The 24,917-nt window shown below is 43.3% G+C and overlaps 2 protein-coding genes across 2 annotated transcripts in view; both read left to right on the plus strand.

Annotated features, from left to right (window-relative positions):
* LOC139409144 (YjeF N-terminal domain containing 3) overlaps window positions 1–4,641 on the plus strand; it is a 125,258-nt gene extending 120,617 nt beyond the window's left edge. Inside the window, exons 4-6 of the mRNA XM_071153905.1 lie at window positions 1,203–1,316; window positions 1,534–1,684; window positions 3,902–4,641. Coding sequence (XP_071010006.1) covers window positions 1,203–1,316; window positions 1,534–1,684; window positions 3,902–4,098 — 462 coding nt within the window. The 3' untranslated portion in view covers window positions 4,099–4,641. The remainder of the gene's footprint in view (window positions 1–1,202; window positions 1,317–1,533; window positions 1,685–3,901) is intronic.
* Window positions 4,642–9,925: 5,284 nt separating this feature from the next.
* LOC139409145 (cartilage intermediate layer protein 1-like) overlaps window positions 9,926–24,917 on the plus strand; it is a 28,079-nt gene continuing 13,087 nt past the window's right edge. The window contains exons 1-6 of the mRNA XM_071153906.1: window positions 9,926–10,171; window positions 19,803–19,901; window positions 20,987–21,256; window positions 21,511–21,693; window positions 22,552–22,710; window positions 22,837–23,154. Coding sequence (XP_071010007.1) covers window positions 10,108–10,171; window positions 19,803–19,901; window positions 20,987–21,256; window positions 21,511–21,693; window positions 22,552–22,710; window positions 22,837–23,154 — 1,093 coding nt within the window. The 5' untranslated portion in view covers window positions 9,926–10,107. The remainder of the gene's footprint in view (window positions 10,172–19,802; window positions 19,902–20,986; window positions 21,257–21,510; window positions 21,694–22,551; window positions 22,711–22,836; window positions 23,155–24,917) is intronic.

Genomic DNA, 24,917 nt, shown 5'->3' on the forward strand with positions numbered 1-24,917 from the left:
ATTATGACCGTGAACGTTAGTCCAGCTTGTTGTTCACGCAAGGGAGGATGCACACGATGTTCCACAGTTCTTTCAGAACATTATGTGGTTATTTTATGTTTCTAGTGAAGAAAAAACACCTTGGCCTCAACGTCTGAAAGAATCAAGTTGTTTATCACATGACACATGAATCCCCGAGATTCAACAATGTGGTCTTTGTTTCCAATTTGACAAAACCACGTGAATCTCAACAGACTGTGACCAAAGGGATGATGCTCCTTCATGGCCAACCCAGAATGCTAGCCTTCAGGGAGAGGGAGTTCAATATCGGGAATGCTTAACATCAACAGGAAAAGGCTTGTGACCTGTCTGTAACCTGTGGTCATAGGCCTCATGTCTCCTGTATTCCTGATCCATGACGCTTGTTGACGCTAGAGAGCATCCTGACGGTGCCTCCGTCCCTGAGGTACATCTGTCTGACGTTGATGATGTAACCTCTTCTAGGTCAGGGCACTAGGGGTTCACAGAGGGGTCACTGCCAACCCAGAGGGGACATCTCTCTCTCTGGCCCGATGTTGAAGTCTGATTGGTTTAATGTCTCTCAGGAGCGTGTGGACTGACGTCTGGAGTGACAGACCACTTCCCCATCTGAATCTGACCAGGGCCAGTTAGTCAGAGATGGAGAGACCTGAACCTCTCACTGCCTAGTTTACAGTACCTCCTCCTTACGCAACCATCTAACCAGCCAGGCCTTCCACTGAAAGCACAGCAGCAGCACACTGAGGCCCTTTCACATAGACTATTAATTGCTGGGATTGAGGTCCATTAGCAGTGGCCACAGGTGTCTGGCTTTCCCTAAACGTCTATCATTAACCATGGAGGTCTAATTCAGTCATCCTCCAGACCTGAGAGCTAGAGGCCTACAGTGCTGTGCTAATCAGAGGGGAGCCTTGTCAGTCTGTTTATCTATCCAGCCCTGATTTACTATACACAGACAGACTAGAGAGAGGGCAGGAAAAACAGCAACGTGTACATCCTCTCATAAATGTTCTCCTTGTTAGAGGGCATGTAGTCATTGCTATACTTCATTTTGATATACTTGCAGTGCCTCTCTGTCATTCTCTCTCTCGCTCGCTCTCTCTCTTTACCTACCCCTCCCTCGCTCGCTCTCCCTCCCCCTCTTTCTCCCCTCTCGCTCTCGCCTCTCTCCTTCCTTCCAAAAGGAGTACGAGCCCACCATCTACTATCCCAAACGCACTCCTAACACCATTCATCAGGACTTCACAGTTCAGTGTGAGAAGATGGACATCCCATTCCTCTCCTATCTCCCAACAGAGGTGAGCAACATCACAAAGGACTATAAGACATTTCTAGACACATTCATCCTTGAATTAAGCTTGACATTTGCAAATGTAACTGATTTATGCAAGTGCACCATGAGTTGAGCACCTGATTCTCACTGTAGGATTTGGCCCCGGCTGAGCTTGCTGGAGCTGGGAGAATAATGTAGAGCTCTTTTCTAGATATTGATCAGAGTTTGGGTTGTGTGTTCAGGTGCAGCTGATCAACGATGCCTATAACCTGGTGATCGATGCCATCCTGGGGCCAGAGACTGACCACACAGACGTGAAGGAGCCCTATGCTGGCATCCTAGTCACCCTCAAGCAGGTCAAGATCCCCATCGCCAGTGTGGACATGCCCTCAGGTAAGGCTGAGAGCTACAGTGCCTTTCAAAAGTATTCAGACCCCTTGGATTTCATCACATTTTATTGTGTTACCAACTGGGATTAAAATGTATGTCATTTTTTTGGTTCAAGACAAATACATGATATACTGTTATATCAAAGTGGAAGAACATTTCAATTGTATTTTTTATAGAAAAAAATAGTCATTGCATAAGTATTCAGCCCGTTTGTTTAAGCAAGCCTAAATTAGTTCAGGAGTCAAATTTGACTTCCTCAGTCAAGTATTGAATTTCAAACACAGATTAAATTACAAAAACCAGGGAGCTTTTCAAAAGCCTCATGAAGAAGGGGCGTGATTGGTAGATGGGTAAACAATAACACATCAGACATTGAATATCTCTTTAAACATGGTCAAGTGTGGATTATATAATAAACCACCCAGACACATTGAAGATAGTCATCTCCTTTGAACCGAGCTGCAGGACAGGAATGAAACTGCTAAGGGATGTTACCATGAAGCCATTGGTGATTTTAAAACAACTACAGAGTTCAATGGCTGTGATGGGAGAAAACTGAGGATGGATCAACAACATTGGAGTGGCTCCACTATAATGACCTAAATGACAGAGTGAAAAGAAGAATACAAATATACAGAATATTCCAAAACATGCATGTAAAGTAATACTGGGGAAAAAATACAGCAAAGGAATACACTTTTTGGTCTAAATGCAACGCCACATGTTTGGGACAAATCCAACACAGCAGATCACTGAGTAACTGCCTCCTTATTTTCAAGCATGGTGGTGGCTGCATCATGGTATGGGTATGCTTGACCTCTGCAAATATTGGGGAGTTTTTTTTTTTCCTAGAGGAAAACCTGCTTCGGTCTGCTTTATACAAGAGACTGCGAGAGGAATTCAGCAGGACAATGACCTACAACAAATGGCAAAATCTACACTGGAGTTGCTTACCAAGAAGAACATTTATTTTTTTATTTTTTTATTTTAATTTAACCTTTATTTAACCAGGTAGGCTAGTTGAGAACAAGTTCTCATTTGCAACTGCGACCTGGCCAAGATGAAGCACAGCAATTCGACACATACAACAACATAGACTTACACATGGAATAAACAAAACATACAGTCAATAATACAGTAAAAGAAAAGAAAAAGTCTATATACAGTGAGTGCAAATGAGGTAAGATAATGGAGTTAAGGCAATAAATAGGCCATGGTGGCGAAGTAATTACAATATAGCAATTAAAACACTGGAATGGTAGATGTGCAAGTAGAGATACTGGGGTGCAAAGGAGCAAAATAAATAAATAAATACAGTATGGGGATGAGGTAGGTAGATAGCCCATCTGTAAACAGCCCATCTATGTACAGGTGCAGTGATCTGTGAGCTGCTCTGACAGCTGGCGCTTAAAGCTAGTGAGGGAGATATGAGTCTCCAGCTTCAGAGATTTTTGCAGTTAGTTCCAGTCATTGGCAGCAGAGAACTGGAAGGAAAGACGACCAAAGGAGGAATTGGCTTTGGGGGTGACCAGTGAGATATACCTGCTGGAGCGCGTACTACGAGTGGGTGCTACTATGGTGACCAGTGAGCTGAGATAAGGTGGGGCTTTACCTAGCAGAGACTTGTAGATAACCTGTAGCCAGTGGGTTTGGCGACGAGTATGAAGCGAGGGCCAACCAACGAGAGCATACAGGTCGCAATGGTGGGTAGTGTATGGGGCTTTGGTCACAAAACGGATGGCACTGTGATAGACTGCATCCAGTTTGTTGAGTAGAGTGTTGGAGGCTATTCTATAGATGACATCACCAAAGTCGAGGATCGGTAGGATGGTCAGTTTTATGAGGGTATGTTTGGCAGCATGAGTGAAGGATGCTTTGTTGCTATATAGGAAGCTGATTCTAGATTTAATTTTGGATTGGAGATGGTTAATGTGAGTCTGGAAGGAGAGTTTACAGTCTAATCAGACACCTAGGTATTTGTAGTTGTCCACGTATTCTAAGTCAGAGCTGTCCAGAGTAGTGATGCTGGACGGGCGAGCAGGTGCAGGCAGTGATCAGATGTAACATGCCCATTTAAAGTTGAAAGGAGAAGATCAAGTGAGATACTCACTCTCACCTTGCTGTTATGTCACATGACATTTAGCCAGTAGATGTCAACCGATTTGTTGCTCGAACTATGGAGGTGGAATTTAAATGATGATCATCGTTTGTCTGTCAAAGGTTGGGATGTGGACCAGGTGACCTCAGATGGGATCAATCCAGACGTCCTCATCTCGCTCACGGCACCAAAGAAGTGCGCCACCAGCTTCTCGGGAAAGCACTTCTTAGCAGGACGCTTCCTGCCTTATGACATCCAAAAGAAATACGATCTGAACCTGCCAGAATACCCAGGCACAGACTGTCTTATAGAACTGTAACATCTACAGTACACCCTGCAGTCCTCATTTTGGATAAATATGGATAATATATTTACATGTTTTGTATTTTATAGATTGTTACTGTGCTTTATCGTTCATGTGCCATCTCTCCAATGGATGTAGACTAAAGGAGGTTGCGCCTTAGCCAGAATCCACTCATATACAATAGAAAGATGATATTTAGAATCTGTGGGTGGTCTGAGTTGTATGTCTGTTTTGGAAATGGTTTGAGGAGTTTCCATGTGAGTTGCGACATTCTCCTTTTTGTGATATCTTCTTAGCATAGTTTCAAGATGTTCTTTCTCCCACAGCCTCAACTGATGAATGCAACCCTCGACTTAAGTGCTATTTTTTTAGTTTATTTTATTTTATTGAAGAATGTTTGATTTTTGGGTTACAGAACTGTACTTTCGATCAGCTGTTTTTTATTTTATTTGATTCAGTCTACACTACTGCATTTCCTTAATCCAAGTAACACCTGTTCATTGATTGGCAGTTGTAGAGTTAACTCTTTGTCCAATAAAATATCTAATTTGGTCGTTATTTGTTTTGATTTCTATGTGATTCGATGTAAGAAAAGTAGGAAAGATGACAGCTGACAACATTGAAAGGTAATCATGACAGTAAAGGGCTCTATTCAATCCGCATCTCAGAAGTTCAACTGTACAGCGTGATTGAAATTGAAAAGTCATTTTTCCGCCTTAGCGGAGACTTACATTCACGGTAAACACGGCATACGTTGACCCAATCGTAAATTACCTTGATATTTCTAGCGTGGATTACAAATTGAATAGAGCTCTAAATCTTCCACAGGAGTGAAAACTTGGTAGAATCTATACTGTGTTGGTGGATGAAATTTCCAGTATGCTTTATAACTATAGAGATCACACAGTAAACTATGCAAATCCATACAAAGCCTCAGATATTGTTAGAGGAGATCAGACAGGAGATTAAACAGATTATATGACATGCTGAAGCATTTACCTCCTCTCTGAAACCAGAGTCGATGGAGTGAAATCAGAACTTGTGTCATATCCATTTGAGAGGCCTTTTCCTTTTTTTCATATTCTGCATGAATTTGAGGAGGCCTTTTTTCATATTCTGCATGAATTTGAGGAGGCCTTTTTTCATATTCTGTATGAATTTGAGGAGGCCTTTTTTCATATTCTGTATGAATTTGGGGAGGCCTTTTTTCATATTCTGTATGAATTTGAGGAGGCCTTTTTTCATATTCTGTATGAATTTGAGGAGGCCTTTTTTCATATTCTGTATGAATTTGAGGAGGCCTTTTTTCATATTCTGTATGAATTTGGGAGGCCTTTTATATTCTGTATGAATTTGGGAGGCCTTTTATATTTTGCTACAGTAAAACAAGGTGTCTGTCTGGTTTATTGGTTTACAACTGAATTAAATTTGGGAACCAATCTGGTAAATAAAAAGCAGTGTAGTGGTAATTAGTTGATGAGCAATGTCTCATCATTTTGACCTGTCTCTAAACATGTTCATAATAAGCCAGTGAAGGGATGTAAATGGGGTAGTGCAGTGTCCTCTAAGTGTTAGCGCCGTGTGTAGGAAGTCATAGTGTTGGAATGTTGATCCCTTAATAAACATTAGTGTTAACCTGTCAAGAGCAAAGAGCCCAGAGGCTTTTGGAGTACAACTGAACATTTACCCCTCATATTTTCCATTCTGATCCTCTGCATTTTCAGAGACACTTTTTAATGTATTTAAGTTTCTGATGTTAAATGAACGATATTCAAAGTTTTAAAAGTTCAAAGTCTTTAGAGGGTGGAAGAGAATTAAGATATATTATACAACAGGTGGGTCTAATCCTGGACGCAGATTGGTTAAAACTGCATTGTGTCTATTCCACAAGTTACCACCAGCTAAAGCTATGACGTTGAAATGCCTATTTACTCTGTTCCATCTCTATGCGCAATCCACTGTCTTATCAGCCCAGCCAGACAATTTATAAATCAAATCAAATCAAATTTATTTATATAGCCCTTCGTACATCAGCTGATATCTCAAAGTGCTGTACAGAAACCCAGCCTAAAACCCCAAACAGCAAGCAATGCAGGTGTAGAAGCACGGTGGCTAGGAAAAACTCCCTAGAAAGGCCAAAACCTAGGAAGAAACCTAGAGAGGAACCAGGCTATGTGGGGTTGAAACTTGATCTCCACTATAAAAAGCATCTAGACATTATCTCCCATTTCTTTTAGACTAGCAATTAGTTTTCAATAGCAGAGATTTGTATAAACCTTGCTGTCTGGTCGTGTCTACACTTGACACTTACATGCAACTTCAGCTATCAGAACACAAAGATCGCATTGAAAAGACGGGTCTATATGCACCAAAGTTGCATTGTGTTCTGATTGTGTTAATATCTAGCTGACCACTTCAGGAGGTGGTCATGGATGCATTGTGTGCAGATTTCTTCTCAGTCTGGATGAAATCAGTGGCGCAAACAGTGGGCGAGGTCATCAGTACTCCTCCCACAAGTCTCCAGAAAACTTGTGCTTTGGGACCGAGAGGCACCTATTCATTACAACGTTGGAGGAAATATGTTCCTAGCGTGTGAGGAAAGTGTTTGCTAGCCTCAAATCCTAACCCGTTTGCAATCTCTTTAGTGTTGCTTGCTAGCTTGTTGGCTAGCTACAAAAGTTAGCTACAGTAGTTAGCTACTGCCAACAGTCGTTGTTGTGTTATCATATTTTGCCTATTCCACCGTTTGTAGAATGCATACTGGCATTTGAATATAGCGCTGGAAAAGGGAATCCGGACACACTATGGACACGGTAGACACATTTAGATGTAGATGCATGACGCATTCTGAATTCCATGATCAGAACTCTATGATCAGAATACTAAAGCTGCATGAACTGTCAAGTCTAGATACGGCCTCTGTCTCTCTGACAGTGTCGAGACTTTTCTCAGCCAGTCAACATCATGAATCAGCATTATTTTATGGATATATATATATAAATAAATGTCAATAGAAAACAGGTAAAACAAAAACGAAATGTTGCTAGTTTGCAGTCGTTCCAGCTTCAGTTTGAAGTGATTGTGTTAGCTGTGGTGTTGGCTAGCTCCTCTTGAACAACAGTGTCCTGACGAGAGCACATTTTCTATGCCAGGTGAAATCGAGCATCATTGGCTCATTGTTATGGATGCTTTCAAATAAATGTCATTAGAAAACAGCTTAAACAAATGCAGCTACTTTGCTGTTATTCTGGCTGCACTGTTTGACGGGGCTGTAAGTTAGCCGTAGTAGGATTGATAGCAAGCAAGGGATAAGAACATTGCCAGACAGTATGGCAATAGAACATTTAGACTGAATGACTGGGTCGCATCCATAAATATAGAACAAAAAGACTGAACGACTGGGTCGTGTCTCTGGCAACCGAAACAATAGAACAAACGACCAGTGGAGTTGGGTAGCAACCCCAGCTTTGTGTCGGGACTGTATCTCATGGAAGGATGAAATAGTCTGAATAAATTAATCAAAATAAATATTTGAATGAAAATATGTCAATCATTATTTGAATATGTTGATAACACCTTGTATAAAAGTGATAATGCCCTCGAAGCTGGTGTTTGGAGGATATATTAGCACGGTTTGACGGCCCTCCACGAACAACACCCGTGCCAGTACTGTATATCCCACCGGCTTCTCTGGCATTATCACTTAAATAACCAATACTAATGTCATTGAGGATACATGTTCTAATACAGTTCATCATCAGGCTGCTCTGGATTTCAGTGATATGAAACTAAGGGCAGATCATCTAAGTGAGGGTAGACTAGATCTGCATGGAATTATCCTGCCTGCTTGAGGGACTTTTACAGAATCATTCCTAAACATCATTACAATTGCTAATGATGCATTTGCAACTATTCAGTGCATTCCATCTCACAAGGATGTCTCTGTGTTTTGAAGTGAGTGTTTGTTGAATGGCGTATGAAGCCACTTCCCTATTTGGCAGCGCTCCATCGTGCAATCAGCGGTTGTTAAAGTTACAAAGCCAAACCAGAAATTGACCATCTGGCATTGTCATGCTGTCTGCCAGTACATAAACAATGTGCAGATCTGCTGTAAGGCATGGTCTGTGACAGGGAGACGACATGACAGTTTATGGAAGAGCTCAAAAATTCTCGGCATGACTACAGCTGTCCGGCTAATATTGTCAATAAAAATATACTGAATAAAAATATAAACCCAACATGCAAAAATGTCAAACATTTTACTGATTTACAGTTCTTATAAGGAAATCAGTCAATTTACAGGAATTCATTAGGCCCTAATCTATGGATTTTACAGATACCTTTAAAAAAAAGTAGTGGTGTGGATCAGAAAACCAGTCAGTATCTGTTGTGACCACCATTTGACTTATGCAGGTTGTTGATTGTGACCTGTGGAATGTTGTCCCACTCCTCTTCAATGGCTGTGCGAAGTTGCTGGATATTAGCGGGAACTGGAACACGCTGTTGTACACTTCAATTCAGAGCATCCCAAACATGCTCAATGGGTGTCTGGTGATTATGCAGGCCATGGAAGAACTGTGACCGTGTACAGATCCTGAAACATGAGGTAATGGCGGCAGATGAATGGCACGAAAATGGGCCTCAGGATCTTATCCAGGTATCTCTGTGCATTTAAATTGCTATAGACAATGCAATTGTATGGTTGTGCATAGCTTATGCCTGCCATACCATAACCCCACCGCCACCATGGGGAACTCTGTTCACAATGTTGACATCAGCAAACCGCTCGCCCACACGACACCATACACGCTGTCTGCCATCTGCCCAGCACAGCTAAAACCAGGATTGATCCGTGAGAAGCACACTTCTAGCGTGCTGGCACTAGCGTGCGAGTGGCCATCGAAGGTGAGTATTTGCCCACTGAAGTCGGTTATGACACCAAACTGCAGTCAGGTCAAGACCCTGTTTAATCAGCTCCTTGATATGCCACACGTCTTAGCAAAGGAGAAATGCTCACTAACAGGGATGTAAACAAATTAGTGCACAAAATTATGAGAGAAATTAGCTTTTTTGTGCATATGCAACATTTCTGGGAGCTTTTAATCCAGCTCATGAAACATGGCACAAAACATTTTACATGTTGCGATAATATTTTTGTTCAGTGTAGTTAACTATCCGGGATCCTTGGGATGTCCCAACTCTGACATTATCTCATTGAAGTTGACGTTTAAAATGGATAGGGTTAGGTAAGGGTAGCGATGTCCCAAGGATCCCGGAGAGCACTAACCTTTTCAGTTGTTTTGATAAATAGCATGACAAAAACCAAGCCACAGTGTATATTTTTGGTTCTGGTCAATTTGATTGCTATTGTTAGGCAGTTGTCAGGCCTGTCTCTTGTTAGTTACGGTATCATCAATCACACTACACTGAAGTTGAGCATTTACTTACTGAACAACAGCTGTCAGTTCTGGACCCAAACACATAATATTACACTTTATCATAATATCTGAGTGTGTTTTCTCTGTATTCTGGAGGTATATACACACCTGTTCTGAAAGGATACAACCTTCGGTACCAGCCCAAAAACACATTACAAAGCAGGGGAAATGAAGACTTTAAAGTAGTCAGAACAGGTTCAATCTTAATCTATGGAAAGTGAGAAAAAAAACTTGTATGTGAGGTAATTCCCCCCCACCCCCTCTCTCTCCTTCTGACTTTTTTGGGGAGTGGTATGGGGGACAGATGTGAGAGAGCACTGGCCAATGGTGAGCAAAGGGGGGATGGATTGGACTGCTCTCTGGGTGTCTCTTCTTTTAAAAGTCCTGTGCTCTGTCTAACTCACAATCCTCATATGACTGGGTATAGGGACAGGAGCAGGCTTCCAACCAGCATCATCCACACCTGAGAACACTCAAAGACTCTGTAGCCGTCCCATTTTGAAAATAAACACATTTTCCTCTTGACTTGACACTATAATACAGAGAGAAAGAAGTCATCCAAGTTTGTGATTGTGAGAGGGACACCATGTGGGACTTTACAGAGATGACACTACTCCTGTCTTTCCTGGTGGCAGTGGCTGTGGCTCAAGGTACGTCAAGTTAATGTCCTCACAATGGCATGTTTATTTGAATTAATGATTGATTGCTATAAATTAGCCTACATAAATCCGAGTTTTCAAATATATATACTTTTTTAAAGTGTGAACTGTGTTTTAAGATGTTGGTTAATCTATCCCACAAAAAGCAGAATATTTTCCACAAATTGTTCATAATATATGACCCTGTGTTTGTATCAATGCCTTTGTTTGTTTGAGATGCCATTTAACTGTCACTGTGGTAAGCAATATCATTACTCAAATGAGAGAAGTCCATAAGAGCCAATTCAACCCTGCACCCTGAACAGCTTCATCATTCTGACACACTGTCAATGATCCACCGTCTCTAGTAGAGCACTCTTGGTTTCTACAGTAAATGAGGAAAATAGCGACAGCTCTCACGCTTCGATTTAAACGTTTGAAAATGTTGTTAGAATGGTGTTTATGGTAATTCAATACGTGCACAGTCTGTCCCCCTGAACTTTAGAAGGTGAGAAAATAGCCTGTCCCAGTGGATGTCAGTGTTGGACCAACAGTGGTCCTTTAAAGGCTTGGACATACCAATGCTGATTTTCGACTGTAACACCGGTGTTACATTAGTGAATACGCCCTTATGTGAAACTAGGGACATTTTGTTTCCATAACTAGGGTTGACAGTGAGGACTTGTGAAGAGCAGAATCAACAACCTCTGCATCATCAAAACAGTAGCTTTGTGAGAAGGTGTTAAAGTTCACAGTAAATATGGTATTGGCACTGACTCTGGCCCTGTATATAGCTTACTTACATTCTCGTGTTCTTATTTTATTTCTCGTGTGTTTTTGTTCTACTTGTCTTTTTGATCAAAAACAATTCTAGTACTACTGCATTGTGAAAGCCAGCAAGAAAGGCATTTCATTGTATGTGACAATAAAAAAAAATGTGAAACTTGCAAGCTGAAAAGTACCAGTGGCCTGGCTTTGGCCCCAATTGAGAGCAGGTCCACAGGAGCCATGACCCAGTGAAACACGGGTTCCGGCCCGTGTAGATGGAAACAGAAGTCTGAGCCTTTTGGGGTAAAACACTGGGGTAAATTCTTAATGGAAATACACCACAATAGGTTTTGCCGGCTGAGAGTACTCAGCACCTCTGATCAGAGTGACGGACGTCATTTTGCAAACTGATTTTAAATGTAGAATTGTGAAAATGTCAGCAGTCAGACATCCACCAGCGGGGTGGTCGACAAAAGAACACAGCGTGCCGAACGATCGGCAGAAGAACAGCAGATCAACATTCAGTGTGCTGTGTGTGGTCTTTTAGGTGTTAGTGGTTTGATCCTACTGTAGCACCATAGGGATGCTGTCTGTCCCTGCAGGGTTATCCCACCTCTGGAGGTGTTAATCATGTGGTGTTAAGTCATCAGAACGCTCATTTCATTAACACGCTGTCATGTTAATGAGAAGCAGATGGATGTTTGGGGCTTGCTCTGGTCTAGTGGCAACACATGTTTGTTTCTCTGACGTTGATTGTACAACGTCCTTGTGGCTGTAGACTAGTTACAGTATACAGTAAGGCCTAGATTCAATCCGGACCGAGGACAATTGCCGATTGAGCCTACATATGCAGCGTTTACCGTGAATGCAGTCTCTGTCGATTGGATTGAAGCTAGCCTTGAAGCTGTTATAATGGATTATTTTAGAATTCAGTGCATGTACAGTCTTGTTTGTACAGAAAAAGTATCACACTAACTAGGTGTTTGATAGAATGGACAGTGACTCGCCAACACATTGTGGCAGGTGTGGTATTTTGTCCCCATCTCACCTCAATACATTAATCAGTAGCTGCAGACTCTTCGCGGGACTCAATCTGCACTCCCCAAGAAACATTTTACTTTTATTTTCCCTCCTGATGCCTCTATCTCACCTTCCCTCCATCCATTCTCTTCATCACGCTCAGCATTCAGAGATTTATGACCTGTTTCTCTATTCTGGGAGACAGCTGCTCTGCTCCTGGATGCTCGGCGCTACTGAGGTGCCGAGACGGAACACTGTGACTGACATTACTCAGTCAGTCAGGCTAAACCTAGTCCTAGGTCTTAGTGGAGTGTTTTATATAGCCAAATGCCAAGAAGGCTGCCTGTTAATGAACTGTAATGTTCTGTGGCCGTGCCAGTCTCGAGATAGAGGTGGGCCAACTGGGACCATGAAGATGTCGTCTCAGAACTCCAAAATCAATGTTGTCCTGTGCTAATCGGCCTCATTCAGAGAGACTAGCTAATTCTCCAGATGCTTCCACAGACTGTCTGGAGAGCAGTGGGCCAGCTAAACCAGTCACCAGGGAGTCTAGCCCATTGACTTTAATGAGAAAGGGAGGGAGAAGAAAGAGATCAAAGTAAGTCCCTTGTATTCCCATCAATCGTCACATCAAGGCCCTTCAAATGAAATGACTCCGGTTTCCCTCCTACCGTTTGATCATGCTGATGTCTGCGTTGAAGGAGCTATGTACACTAGCATTACTTTCTGAGACATAGGAATAGGTTAAGGCTCAAGAAACAGTTATTTCTCAAGCTCCTGTATAGCCATTATAGAAGCATAAACAAGCACTTGCAGACATACTGTATTACTGGGAAAATACCACTGAGGCCATTAGTTGTTTTTATAGCTTGGATTAGTACATTTAGTACGGTAGAATAAGTTGACGTGAAGAACACAAAGCCTCTGTTATCCTTTTTTAAATCCCCCCAAATGTTGTGGTTGATTTGCATCATTAGTTAATGTCTGGGGGAAAACTGTGTTCAGGATAATGGACCACAGATGCTGCTGACCAATAATCAATCAGTAGCTCCCCAACCAGCCCTGCAGCCAAGAGGGAGGGAGTGGAGTGAGGGAGGGAGGGAGGGAGTGAATAGAGTGGAGTGGAGTGACAGAGAGAAGGGAGTGAGTGAGTGAGTGAGTGAGTGAGTGAGGGAGGGAGGGAGGGAGGGAGGGAGGGAGGGAGGGAGGGAGGGAGGGAGGGAGGGAGGGGAGTGAGTAGAGTGAGTGAGTGAGTGAGTGAGGGAGGGAGGGAGGGAGGGAGGGAGGGAGGGAGGGAGGGGAGTGGAGGGAGTAGAGAGAGGGAGGGGAGTGGAGGGAGTAGAGAGAGGGAGGGAGTGGAGTGAGAGAGGGAGGGAGTGGAGTGAGAGAGGGAGCGAAAGAGAACAGACCGTCTGATTCTTCCACTACAGTACATCTCAGCCAGAGTATGGGCCAAAGAAACAAAACAGCTTCCACATGTTTGCAAGGCCATGGCATAAACACTCACTCACACACATCAAAAACCCTTACTTTCTGTTCTGGGCAATCATTTATGTCCATTAATCCATACTGGACGGCAGAATGAACTTTTCAGCCCAATGGTTTGCCACAAACCCTTTTCTAAATAAAATGCTTCTGATTTTGGACGAATACCTCCTTATTACCTAAATCCAAATAAGGCCAGGCTCTGTAACAGATGTTTCCAGGGCTCTAATGCTTCACTGCACACTCCTGTTATTACACTTAACTGTGGGGCTGAGGCATGGCAAAGCTGCATCAACACTGTGTGGAGAGACGCTCAGCGTTCAGCCCAACGCTCATCTGCCACTCCATCCAAGCCATTTCATAACACAGAAAAGTGTTTTTACATGTTCTTCTTGTAAAGGCTCTGGAATATTTTAAACAACCTCCAGACCTGCTGAAAAGTCTGTGTCTCTGCCAACACACATCTGTCTGGGCTGCCTGTCTAATCTGACTGAAGTCTTTCTCTGGGTATCAAACTTCACAAACATATACTTTTATTTTCTTGCAAATTTTTATTAGCATGAGGCAATGGCCAAGTGTGCATGCTGCTCTGTCGAGGAAAACACCAGGCCGAGCTGCTGAGAAGGCAACAGGAGAATGCCCTTTAGAAGGCCCTGCAGTATTAATAGATGGTTTTGTCCTCGCATACCCTTTATCTAAAGCACAGCACCACATTAAAAGCAGCTTTATGACATGAATGGGAGAATGCTGAACACACCTCAAATAGAAGTGCTACCAGAATAAGGAGCAGAGGCCAGTAGGTACAACAACGCCAGGCATACCAGACATTGGCACCAGAATGGCCAAGCCATGGCAGTTCGGGTGCAGTGGGTTGCTAGCATTACAGAGACAATGCTGGGGCTGGAAAAGAAATTCCAACACCCAGTTGAGAGTCTCCCTCCATGACTAATAGAACATTGCCTGGTATTCAGCTTTATTAAGTTAAGCTAGCCTGTGTGTCTATATTAAGGGGGAGAAAGAGGGTCTGTTAATAGGTACAGAAACATACTTGGCGCCGTTGTTAATGTATTGTTTCCATTACATGGGACTATACTTTGACCTTTTCCCAGTATCTGGGTTGGTGTTTTACGAGGGTCGTGGCGAGGTAGGAGAGAGGCCTCTATTAGGGAAGGTTAACCAGGAGTATAGACCTCAAACAGAGGAGTTTAATTGTGTTTCCTCACACGTGTGTTTTAACACATTTTAGATGAAGTAAAGCCACTCACGTATCATTATCATGAAACAGCGCAGATAAAATCACTGGCTTTTTAAATTCACATATAAAGTGTTAACAAGGCACTCAAAGGAACGTTAACTAGTCAAAGTCAACCACTGGAGCCGAGGCCAGTGCACTTAGACACCTGCCATAGCTGAATACAGAACATAATGTGGCTCTTTGATCAAATATGAATTCCTATATAAAATGCCCTAATGCACCTCATAAAACTACTCTTGTAATCTTTTAACGGTTGAGGTTGCATTATGAAACATCTTGAAGTGGTAAGTGTAAGCAATGTGTCCCTGTTGGAGTAGCCACAGCCTGTAATAGTGCAGTTCTCTGTCCAGTAGATTGTTCCATTAAAACCCTGCCCCTTCCAACAAAAAACCCAAACAATATCTGTTTCTAATTTCCAAAATCAGGAAGTAGAATAGGCACAACCCCACACAATTAACTAATGATGGCATTGGTACTTACATACACTCCCTGTAACAAACTGCTCCATCAAGCCACAGCAGTGACTGCAACCCACACATCTTTAAACTCGAATCAAATCAACGTTAATTTAATGCGACAAGGTCACTTGGACGTGTGTCCAAACCCAACATGTATCCACTCATTAATGTCGGAGTTGTTTTCCTCCACAGTTCATCTAGTAATGATTAGGAAAGCTACAGAGAGAGTAAGAGAAACTGTTAGAGGTAGTTTGCTGCATAGGCATTCACATCTGCGCTGCAGAGGTTGTGTGGAGAGGCATTTGTTTCTATTTATCCAGTCATTCCATATCAATGAGGGAAAACGGATATAAAATATGAAAACCCCTGTTTATGATCGACAGTATCAAGCTTGATATGAAAAGCCCACCTTGCATTGACTGCAGCCCATTGCTTTCATGTTACAGATACACCTGCAGTATGTAGGCCTGTGAGCACAGCAGTCAGTCTGGTTTAACCAGACTGCGAAGACTGACCTGTAACTTAGTGTACGTAATACAAATTAGAAGACAAGCCATTCCCTGGGGTGACCAGCATACTGTGACAAAATGCCCTAAAGCCATGAAATTGGAAGAGAATCGTGTTGGCGTAACAAAAAAAAGCCACAGTCAGCAATAACAACCAGAGAGACTGACGCTGGCCCCTGCATTGGGTGACTTAGTGAATGTGTCCAAAAACTCTGCAGTGTCCCTCCTAAAGCGGTAAGCGCTCTCACAGACAGCCAGTCAGGCAGGCAGGCCGTGAGACAGTCCATGGTGTGAATGGCTTTCTCAGGCCGCAATGGCTTCAGGCACTTGGTTGGGAACCGAAAGAAAGGACTCCGCTGTTAGCCCTTTGATGCCTAATGCTGCTGCATATGTGGGGAGTGACTAGAAGTGTGTTTGTGTGTGTAATATCAAAGGGAATGACTGCTGTCTGTAAAATTCAACCAGCATAATGACAAGATCAGATGCAGATATAGAGAAGGCAGATGTACAGATGACAAAAGGGACAGATGGATCTGCTGTGGTCAACTGGACCCAGTTCATTGGCTCCTGGTTCTGCAGGTCCGTGCATTCGGGAAAGTGTTACGTTACAGCCTTATTATAAAACTGATCCAATTATTTTCCCCCCTCATCAATCTACACACAATACCCCATAATAACAAAGCAAAAACAGGTTCAGAAATTTTAGCAAATTTCTTAAAAATAAAAATATCACATTTACATAAGCATTCAGACCCTTTACTCAGTACTTTGTTGAAGCACCTTTGGCAGCGATTTCAGCCTCGAGTCTTCTTGCGGTATGATGCTACAAGCATGGCACACCTGTATGTGGGGAGTTTCTCTTATTCTTCTCTGCAGATCCTCTCAAGCTCTGTCAGGTTGGATGGGGAGCATCGCTGCACAGCTATTTTCAGGTCTCTCCAGAGATGTTCGATCAGGTTCAAGTCTGGGCTCTGGCTGGGCCACTCTGAAGGACATTCAGAGACTTGTCCCAAAGCCACTCCTGCGTTGTCTTGGCTGTGTGTTTAGGGTCGTTGTCCTGTTGGAAGGTGAACCTTCGCCCCAGTTGGAGGTCCTGAGCGCTCTGGAGAAGGTTTTCATCAAGGATCTCTCTGTACTTCGTTCTGTTCATCTTTCCCACAATCCTGACTAGTCTCCCAGTCCCTGCCGCTGAAAAACATCCCCACAGTATGATGCTGCCACCACCATGCTTCACCATAGAGATGGTGCCAGATTTCCTCCAGATGTGACACTTGGCATTCAGACCAAGGAGTTCAATCTTGGATACATCAGACCAGATAATCTTGTTTCTCAAGGTCTGTGAGTCCTTTAGGTGCCTTTTGACAAACTCCAAGCGGGCTGTCATGTGCCTTTTACTGAGGAGTGGCTTTTGCGTGGCCACTATAATATAAATGCCTTATTGGTGGAGCGCTGCAAAGATGGTTGTCCTTCTGGAAGGTTCTCCCATCTTCACAGAGGAACTCTGGAGCTTTGTCAGAGTGATCATTGAGTTCTTGTTCACCTGGCATGCACTGTCCACTGTGGGAACTTATATAGACAGCGGTGTGCCTTTCCAAATCATGTCCAATCAATTGAATTTACCACAGGTGGACTCCAGTCAACTTGTAGAAACATCTGAAGCTGAAGGATGATCAATGGAAACAGGATGCACCTGAGCTCAATTTTGAGTCTCATAGCAAAGGGTCTGAACACTTATGTAAATAAGGTTTCTAAAAACCTGTTTTTGCTTTGTCATTATGGGGTATTTTGTGCAGATTGATGAGAAGAGAATATGTTGTATCAATTTTAGAATAATGCTGTAACGTAACAAAATGTGGAAAAAGTCAAGTGGTCTGAATGCATTGTATAATATACCATATATACGTATACCAGGGTATTTGGAAATAGCCACAGGATGGTTTTTCCAATACTGTAACTACACATTTCTTTAACATCTAAGATTTTTTATAAATTTGAATAATTGTATATACTTTAAGTAAATATCTGCAGTTAATTCATGCAATTTGTTAGGAGATAAAGAAGATTGCGTTCTTCATTTCACCTGTCACATAATTTTTCATTATGAAGTTTACTGGTTGTCCCCAGTCACATGGTGTTTGTTTAGAAGCCTTGTGAGTCACTCACTGTTGTGCAGCATGTTCCCGGTGATCTAGTTACATTATAGAATTCACAGCTAAATGTTTTCCAGCTAGATATCTTATAACTATTAAGTTAACAGTCTAAAATGTGCTAAATGCCCTGCAGTTGTGTATTTGGTTAGCTAATTTTGTAGCTAGTTAGCTACCTAGCTAAGTGGTTAGCGTCTTCCAAAATCAAGCTTCGCTTGGCAACAGCAGAGAATCCCCTCCTGGATCAAGAGCCTTGCTGGCTTATACTTGTTTTGTGCGTGGAGCAAACGATGAGTAGCATTTTTTTGTTACTTGTATAACTTTATGAACTGGGATGTCTGTCCCGGAAATACTTTAAGTCAGAGACTGTATAAAATGTTCGTAATGCGCTCATTAGTATTTAGTTAGCATTCTCTATTGGATTATACATGTACTTGTTAGCATTGGTAATCTTCGAAATACAAAGGCTCAGGAGGGTTTGAAATGAGTGCCCCTTGTGTTCAGTGCCGGTATTACAGAATATCCCGTATGACAATCTGGATACCGCCCAAGCCTAACAGACATACACAAACACACACACACACACACACTTAAATCACAACTGCTGCTACCAGACTCTTATTATGATTTCTAAATAATGCACAATTTAAACACTTGCCCCCAGTCCCCATTTCCCCAAAACAAACGTGTAAATATTGGACTGTAAAATGTGCCTTCCTTTATTATACTTGTGCTAAAATCATTATTCTATTCCACTGAGACATTTACTTTATGTTCATATTCTTATCTTTTATTATTTATTATTGTTGTTGCGTTGTCGAGAAGGAACCTGCAAGTAAGCATTATGTTGGATCGTGTATAACATGTGTATCTCGTACATACGACTAATAAAGCTTCAAATTTGCTCAAACCCTAGATCCTAATCCGAGCACTCCGTTCCACCACCTCTGTTCTCTTGACCATCCCAACCCTACGTGAGGGCAGCTCCTACTGAGCCCAGTCAAAGCTCTTCTCTGTCCTGGCATCCTGGCATCCCAGTAGTGGAACAAGCTTCCCCCTAAAGTGAAAACAGCGGAGTCCCTGCCAATCTTTCGAAAACGTCTGAAACTCTACCTCTTTGAAGAGCATCTTAAATAACTCTCAAGGAAATGCAAATGTAAATCTGGATGGAACTTTTCCAGACTGATTGCTGACATTTCCCTAGCTTGCAGGGGCGGCAAAATAGAGTCCGGCTTGTCTTTGTTTTCTGGAAACCCAGACACCCCAGGGGCAGTGTACCGAGATCGGTAACCCAACCCAAGACTACCCTGTGGCCTTCAACCACAGCCCGCGAAGTGAGATGTACAGTGGGGCAAAAAAGTATTTAGTCAGCCACCAATTGTGCAAGTTCTCCCACTTAAAAAGATAAGAGAGGCCTATAATTTTCATCATAGGTACACTTCAACTATGACGGACAAAATGAGAAAGGACAGAGGAGGACAGAGGAGCCTCTTAAAGAAGAAGTTACAGGTCTGTGAGAGCCAGAAATCTTGCTTGTTTGTAGGTGACCAAATACTTATTTTCCACCATAATTTTTGCAAATAAATTCATAAAAAATCCTACAATGTGATTTTCTGGATTTGTTTCCCTAATTTAGTCTGTCATAGTTGAAGTGTACCTATGATGAAAATTACAGGCCTCTCTCATCTTTTTAAGTGGGAGAACTTGCACAATTGGTGGCTGACTAAATACTTTTTGGCCCCACTGTAGACATTCCTCTCACATTCACAGACACTCAGATAACCTGATGAGAACACGCCGATCACCCACTATTCAGACATGTAGCTCCGCAAACTAGAAAACCGTGATGCTTCCGCCCCCATAAATCTGGTTCTCCCTGTTGTAAAACGTGGTGGATCCATTGAACAGAGCTCCTGAGGTTACTGTTACAGTATGATCGTGGTGCAGGTAAGGTTGGTGGTCATGATGTAATGGTGTATTCATGGTGTGGTTTTCCCCATCCAGGACCCATCTGGAACAGCTCTCTGTTTAAGAAGTGGAGCCAGACAGAAAGGAGCAGGAAGCTGGCCTACAACACACTGACCGAGCCACAGCAGACCACAGGTGAGTGAGCTCAATCCTAATGCCACCTGGTTTACCAATAGAACCCGGGAGGGAAGAAAACTCACACAACACTGTCTTCTGCACCAGACAGAAGGGTTTTCCCCCTTTGATGTACTGAAACTCCTAGACTTTACACACCCATGGTAAGAGCAGAACATTGACTGTTAATATGTACAGTTTTATAACATACTAGTAACATTAACATACAACCTATCAGAGTTTGGGGTCAAGTCCAATTTTTAGCAAAGGCCAAGGGTGAGACACCATAAGGTTTTCCCCCTTCATCGTGAGTTTGAATTGATTTCCAGAAGGGAAATGACCTGCCTGTATTGTGTAATTCATGTTCAGTTCCAACTAGACATTCACATTCCATTATGCTTAGATTCCGTCTTGTTTCTTTTGATTGAGCAGTCTGGTGAAACAAGACAATGGTGTTAACTTGTCAGGATCATAGCAGAGCAAAAAAATTGCATGGAAATAAGAGTATATTTTATATTCACGAGTTCAGTTTAACTATTCATTACAAAGTAAGTACAGGAAATTAAAACGAAGTACCTAATGTCACCACAGGGATTAAAATGCACTGGATTTTGATACATTTGCAAGTGTTTTTAATTGAACAAAGAGACTAGAGGTCACTAGGTCTGTGTTGAGATTGTCTACCTACAACAGCACAGAGAACACATCCTGATAATGTCCCTCAATAGATCACCTCACTTCGTCTCCTGATCCCTCCCAAGGGTCTCTTTCCAATGAAGCAATCTATTATTCAGAGAAAGAAAGATCCATGGTATGTTGCTAATGGAATGTAGTGAGGTTGTTTCTTCACATCTTTGGAAATCCTCAGAGCTGAACATGTGGCAGACGAAAGCTAGACAGCGTGCCTCTATCCCTCCCGCCCTCCTCATCTGACTGCCTGCGTTAAGGCCGCAGGGCTTGGAAAGAGTTTGGTCAACGCAGGCTCCCCTGGGTGACTCAACTCAGCAGAAAACGGCAGTAGCAGACTCTTCTCTTAAACGTTGTGACCTCCCTCCTTGTTGTGACCCGTATCTCCCTGTCTTTGTCTCCCTCTGCATGTATGGCAGGTGTGACTGAATGGACGTCCTGGTTCAACATCGACCATCCAGGGGGGAATGGAGACTACGAGCGGTTAGAGGCCATCCGGTTCTACTACAGGGAGAGGGTGTGTGTCCGGCCTGTGGCCATGGAGGCCCGCACCACTGACTGGGTAGCAGCAGCCGAGACTGGGGAGGTGACCCACTCCAGCCTAGAGAAGGGCTTCTGGTGCATCAACAAGGAGCAGCCCTACGGACGCATCTGCTCCAACTACCACGTCCGCTTCCAGTGCCCACCAGGTACCCGTAGACCACAATACTCCCTTCACGTGGGTTACAAGGGCCACTTAACACAGTAGCAGATGCATGGCTTATGGACACTAATGATCTGTTCGTCTTTTCCCAAACTGTGAAAGAACTGTGCTTGTACATTGTTAAGTAACAGTTATTTTTGCAAACTTCAGGCCAGCTTACTTGAGTCCATTCTACCCATTCTATCTCAATGTGGAGAACTCACTCACCCTTGTCACTCTGTCTTGTTTCTGTGTGTCCAGTTCAGGCCTACTGGACAGACTGGGCCACCTGGGGAACCTGCTCTGCTACAGCCTGTAATGACGTGGGCATCCAGGTGCGCAAGAGGAAGTGTATGAGCATCCAGCCCCTGCCCCTGCTGCTGGTGCCCCCATGCCAGGGCCACCACACAGAGAGGACGGAGTGTGCCACCCCACCATGCGAAGGTACCCTCCCAACACAACCTATACATAGACCTACAGCAGGGGTGTCAAACTCATTCCATGGAGGGCAGAGTGTCTGCTGATTTTTGGTTTCTCCTTTCAATGTGTCCAGTTAAGACCTAGACAACCAGGTGAGGAGAGTTCCTACCTACTGTAATCAGTGACCTTCAATCATGTACAAGGGAGGAATGAAAACCCGCAGACACTCGGCCCTTCGTGGAATTAGATTGACACGTGACAGTACAGTATACCGCGCCAGTCTTTAACATCAAGCCGATCATTATCATGGACCTTTTACCTAATTCCTCCTCTGCCAAGAGACATTCAGCTGATCAGAGTCATCACTGACACGAAGACAATTAGTATCATTCAACTGTAGCCAACAGATCTGAGATGTGGCAGTAGGTACATTAGCCGTTCGGTTGTTTAATAAGTACAAAGACTACGCCCACAGTAGAGCCTTTGGCAGCAGTATAGTTTCACATACATAAAAGCCTCTTCTCTCTAGCTGTCACATTTCTCCTAACTTCTCCCGAACATGGGCTTCTTTCAATTATCTGTCACTGTTGTAAACACACCTTTTGATGTGTTTAAGGCTCCAAGGGCTTTGATCAGGAGGAGGCTGTCACGGTGCACTTTGCTCCCTAAGGGGAATCAGTAGCAGTACCGTCTCTGCTCTATCCCATAGGGAGGAGGAAACCACCTGACACGTAACACTTTCATCAGTTGACCAGTAGCCTGGCAAAAGTCCTGTGATAATACTTTCACAATGCCTCTTTCCTTCCTCCTTTCTTTAAAGTGACAGTTCAGTTACAGTTTATCATCTGGATCATTAATGTTTACTTTCTGCTATTTGACCAGCCAAGTGGACTCCTTGGAGTCCATGGGGAGCATGCTCGGTGACCTGTGGCAAGGGTCGCAGGATCAGGAGGAGGACCTGTGTGAGAACCTCTGTAACAGTGCAGTGTGTGGGACGAGCGGCGGAAATCCAGAAATGTGGGAAAAATCCATGCCCCCCACGTAAGTTGTAAATCTAAAGAGACAGAGAATATGTCTGTGAAAACAAAATAACAATTCTAATCTAATGTGTAAAAGTATACTGAATTTATTGTGTGTGGGTGTTTGTGTATGTCTGTGTATCTGCAGCCAATTGTAATCGCGAGTGTCCCAAAGGTCGGCCCAGTGAGGACTGCAGTCGCTGTGTGTGTGAGGGCCACGTGCTCCAGGGAGAGGTCCTCAGTATGTCCGGTGTCCCTGTAGCGGGGGCCAGGATAGCGCTGGCCAGCCAGCCCAAGATCATCCATGCCCGTACTGACTCCAAGGGCCTCTTCAGACTCCCAGGGGTCTGCTCCAGCTCCCCCACCCAGCTCTACATTCACAAGGAGAAGTTTGCCCCTGTTACCACCTCCACCTCCAGCAACAGCACTGGGTCATCCTGGGTACGGGTGGTCCTAAAGTCTGCAGGCGAGTCACGCTTAATAACATTAACAAACAAAAGCCCAATGATAAAGTATGTTCTCTATGTACTTACTACTGGGTTGAGCCAGTCAGTCTGTCTGTATAACCATCCAACCACTAGAGTCAAACTAGGGGAAGGATGTATAAATCAACAACCTGGACCACTGGAGAACAGTCTGAAGTAGTTACAACCAAATACACTATATATATACAGGAGTATATGGACAACCCTTCAAATGAGTGGATTTGGCTATTTCAGCCACACCCATTGCTGACAGGTGTATAAAATTGAGCACACAGCCATGCAATCTTCATAGACAAACATTGTCAGTAGAATGGCTTTACTGAAGAGCTCAGTGACTTTCAATTTAGCACCGTCATAGGTTGCCACCTTTCCAACAAGTCAGTTCGTCAAATTTCTGCCTTGCTAGAGCTGCCCAGGTCAACTGTAAGTGCTGTTATTGTGAAGTGGATACGTCTAGCAACAACAACGGCTCAGTCGCGAAGTGGTAGGCCACACAAGCTTACAGAACGAGACCGCAGAGTGCTGTAGTGTGTACAAATCGTCTGTCCTCAGTTGCAACACTCACTACCGAGTTCCAAACTGCCTCTAGAGGCAACTTCAGCACAATAATTGTTTGTCGGGAGTTTCATGAAGTGGGTTTTCATGGCCGAGCAGCCGCTCACAAGCCTAAGATCACCATGTGCAACGCAAAGCGTTGGCTGGAGTGGTGTCAAGCTCGCCGCCATTGGACTCTGGAGCAGTGGAAACATTCTCTGGAGTGATGAATCACGCATCTGGCAGTCCAACAGACAAATTTGGGTTTGCCGGATGCCAGGAGAACGCTTCCTGCCCTAATGTATAGTGCCAACTGTAACGTTTGGTGGAGGAGGAATAATGGTCTGGGGCTCTTTTTCATGGTTCAGGCTAGGCCCCTTAATTCCAGTGAAGGGAAATATTAACTTTACTCTACAATGACATTTTAGATGATTCTGTGCTTCCAACTTTGTGACAACAGTTTGAGGAAGCCCCTTCCTGTTTCAGCATGACAATGCCCCCACGCACAAAGTGAGGTCCATACAGAAATAGTTTGTAGAAATTGGTGTGGAGGAACTTGACTGGCCTGCACAGAGCTCTGACCTCAACCCCATCGAACACCTTTGTGATGAATTGGAACGCCGACTGCGAGCCAGGCCTCATCGCCCAACATCAGTGCCCGACCTCACTAATGCTCTTGTGGCTGAATGGAAGCAAGTTCCTGCAGCAATGTTCCAACATCTAGTGGAAAGCCTTCCCAGAAGAGTGGAGACTGTTGTAGAAGCAAAGGGGGAATCAACTCCATATTAATGACCATGATTTTGGAATGAGATGTTCGACCAGCAGGTGTCCTCATACTTTTGGTCAAGCATTTCGCTACACTCGCATTAACATCTGCTAACCATGTGTATGTGACAAATAAAATTTGATTTGATTTGATTTAGTGTATATACAGTGAGGCCTGGAATTATTGGATCAATTGATTAAATATCAGCAAAAAATACTGTAAAATAAATATTGCAAATGTATGCCAAACAAAAAACAATGATTGCAAAGTTAAACAAACCATAGAACTCTATGCAAAAAGACCACTTCTAACAATTTCCATTGAACATTTTTACAAAAACATATTTACTTGAAAAATTGTGCAGATGCAAAGTTTGATAACAGAATGACTGTACCAACAGCACAAACCATCATTCTGTTACCAAACTCTGCAGTGTTGTTCAAG

Source organism: Oncorhynchus clarkii, chromosome 5 (genome assembly GCF_045791955.1).
Source record: "Oncorhynchus clarkii lewisi isolate Uvic-CL-2024 chromosome 5, UVic_Ocla_1.0, whole genome shotgun sequence".
Taxonomy (NCBI): Eukaryota; Metazoa; Chordata; class Actinopteri; order Salmoniformes; family Salmonidae; genus Oncorhynchus; species Oncorhynchus clarkii.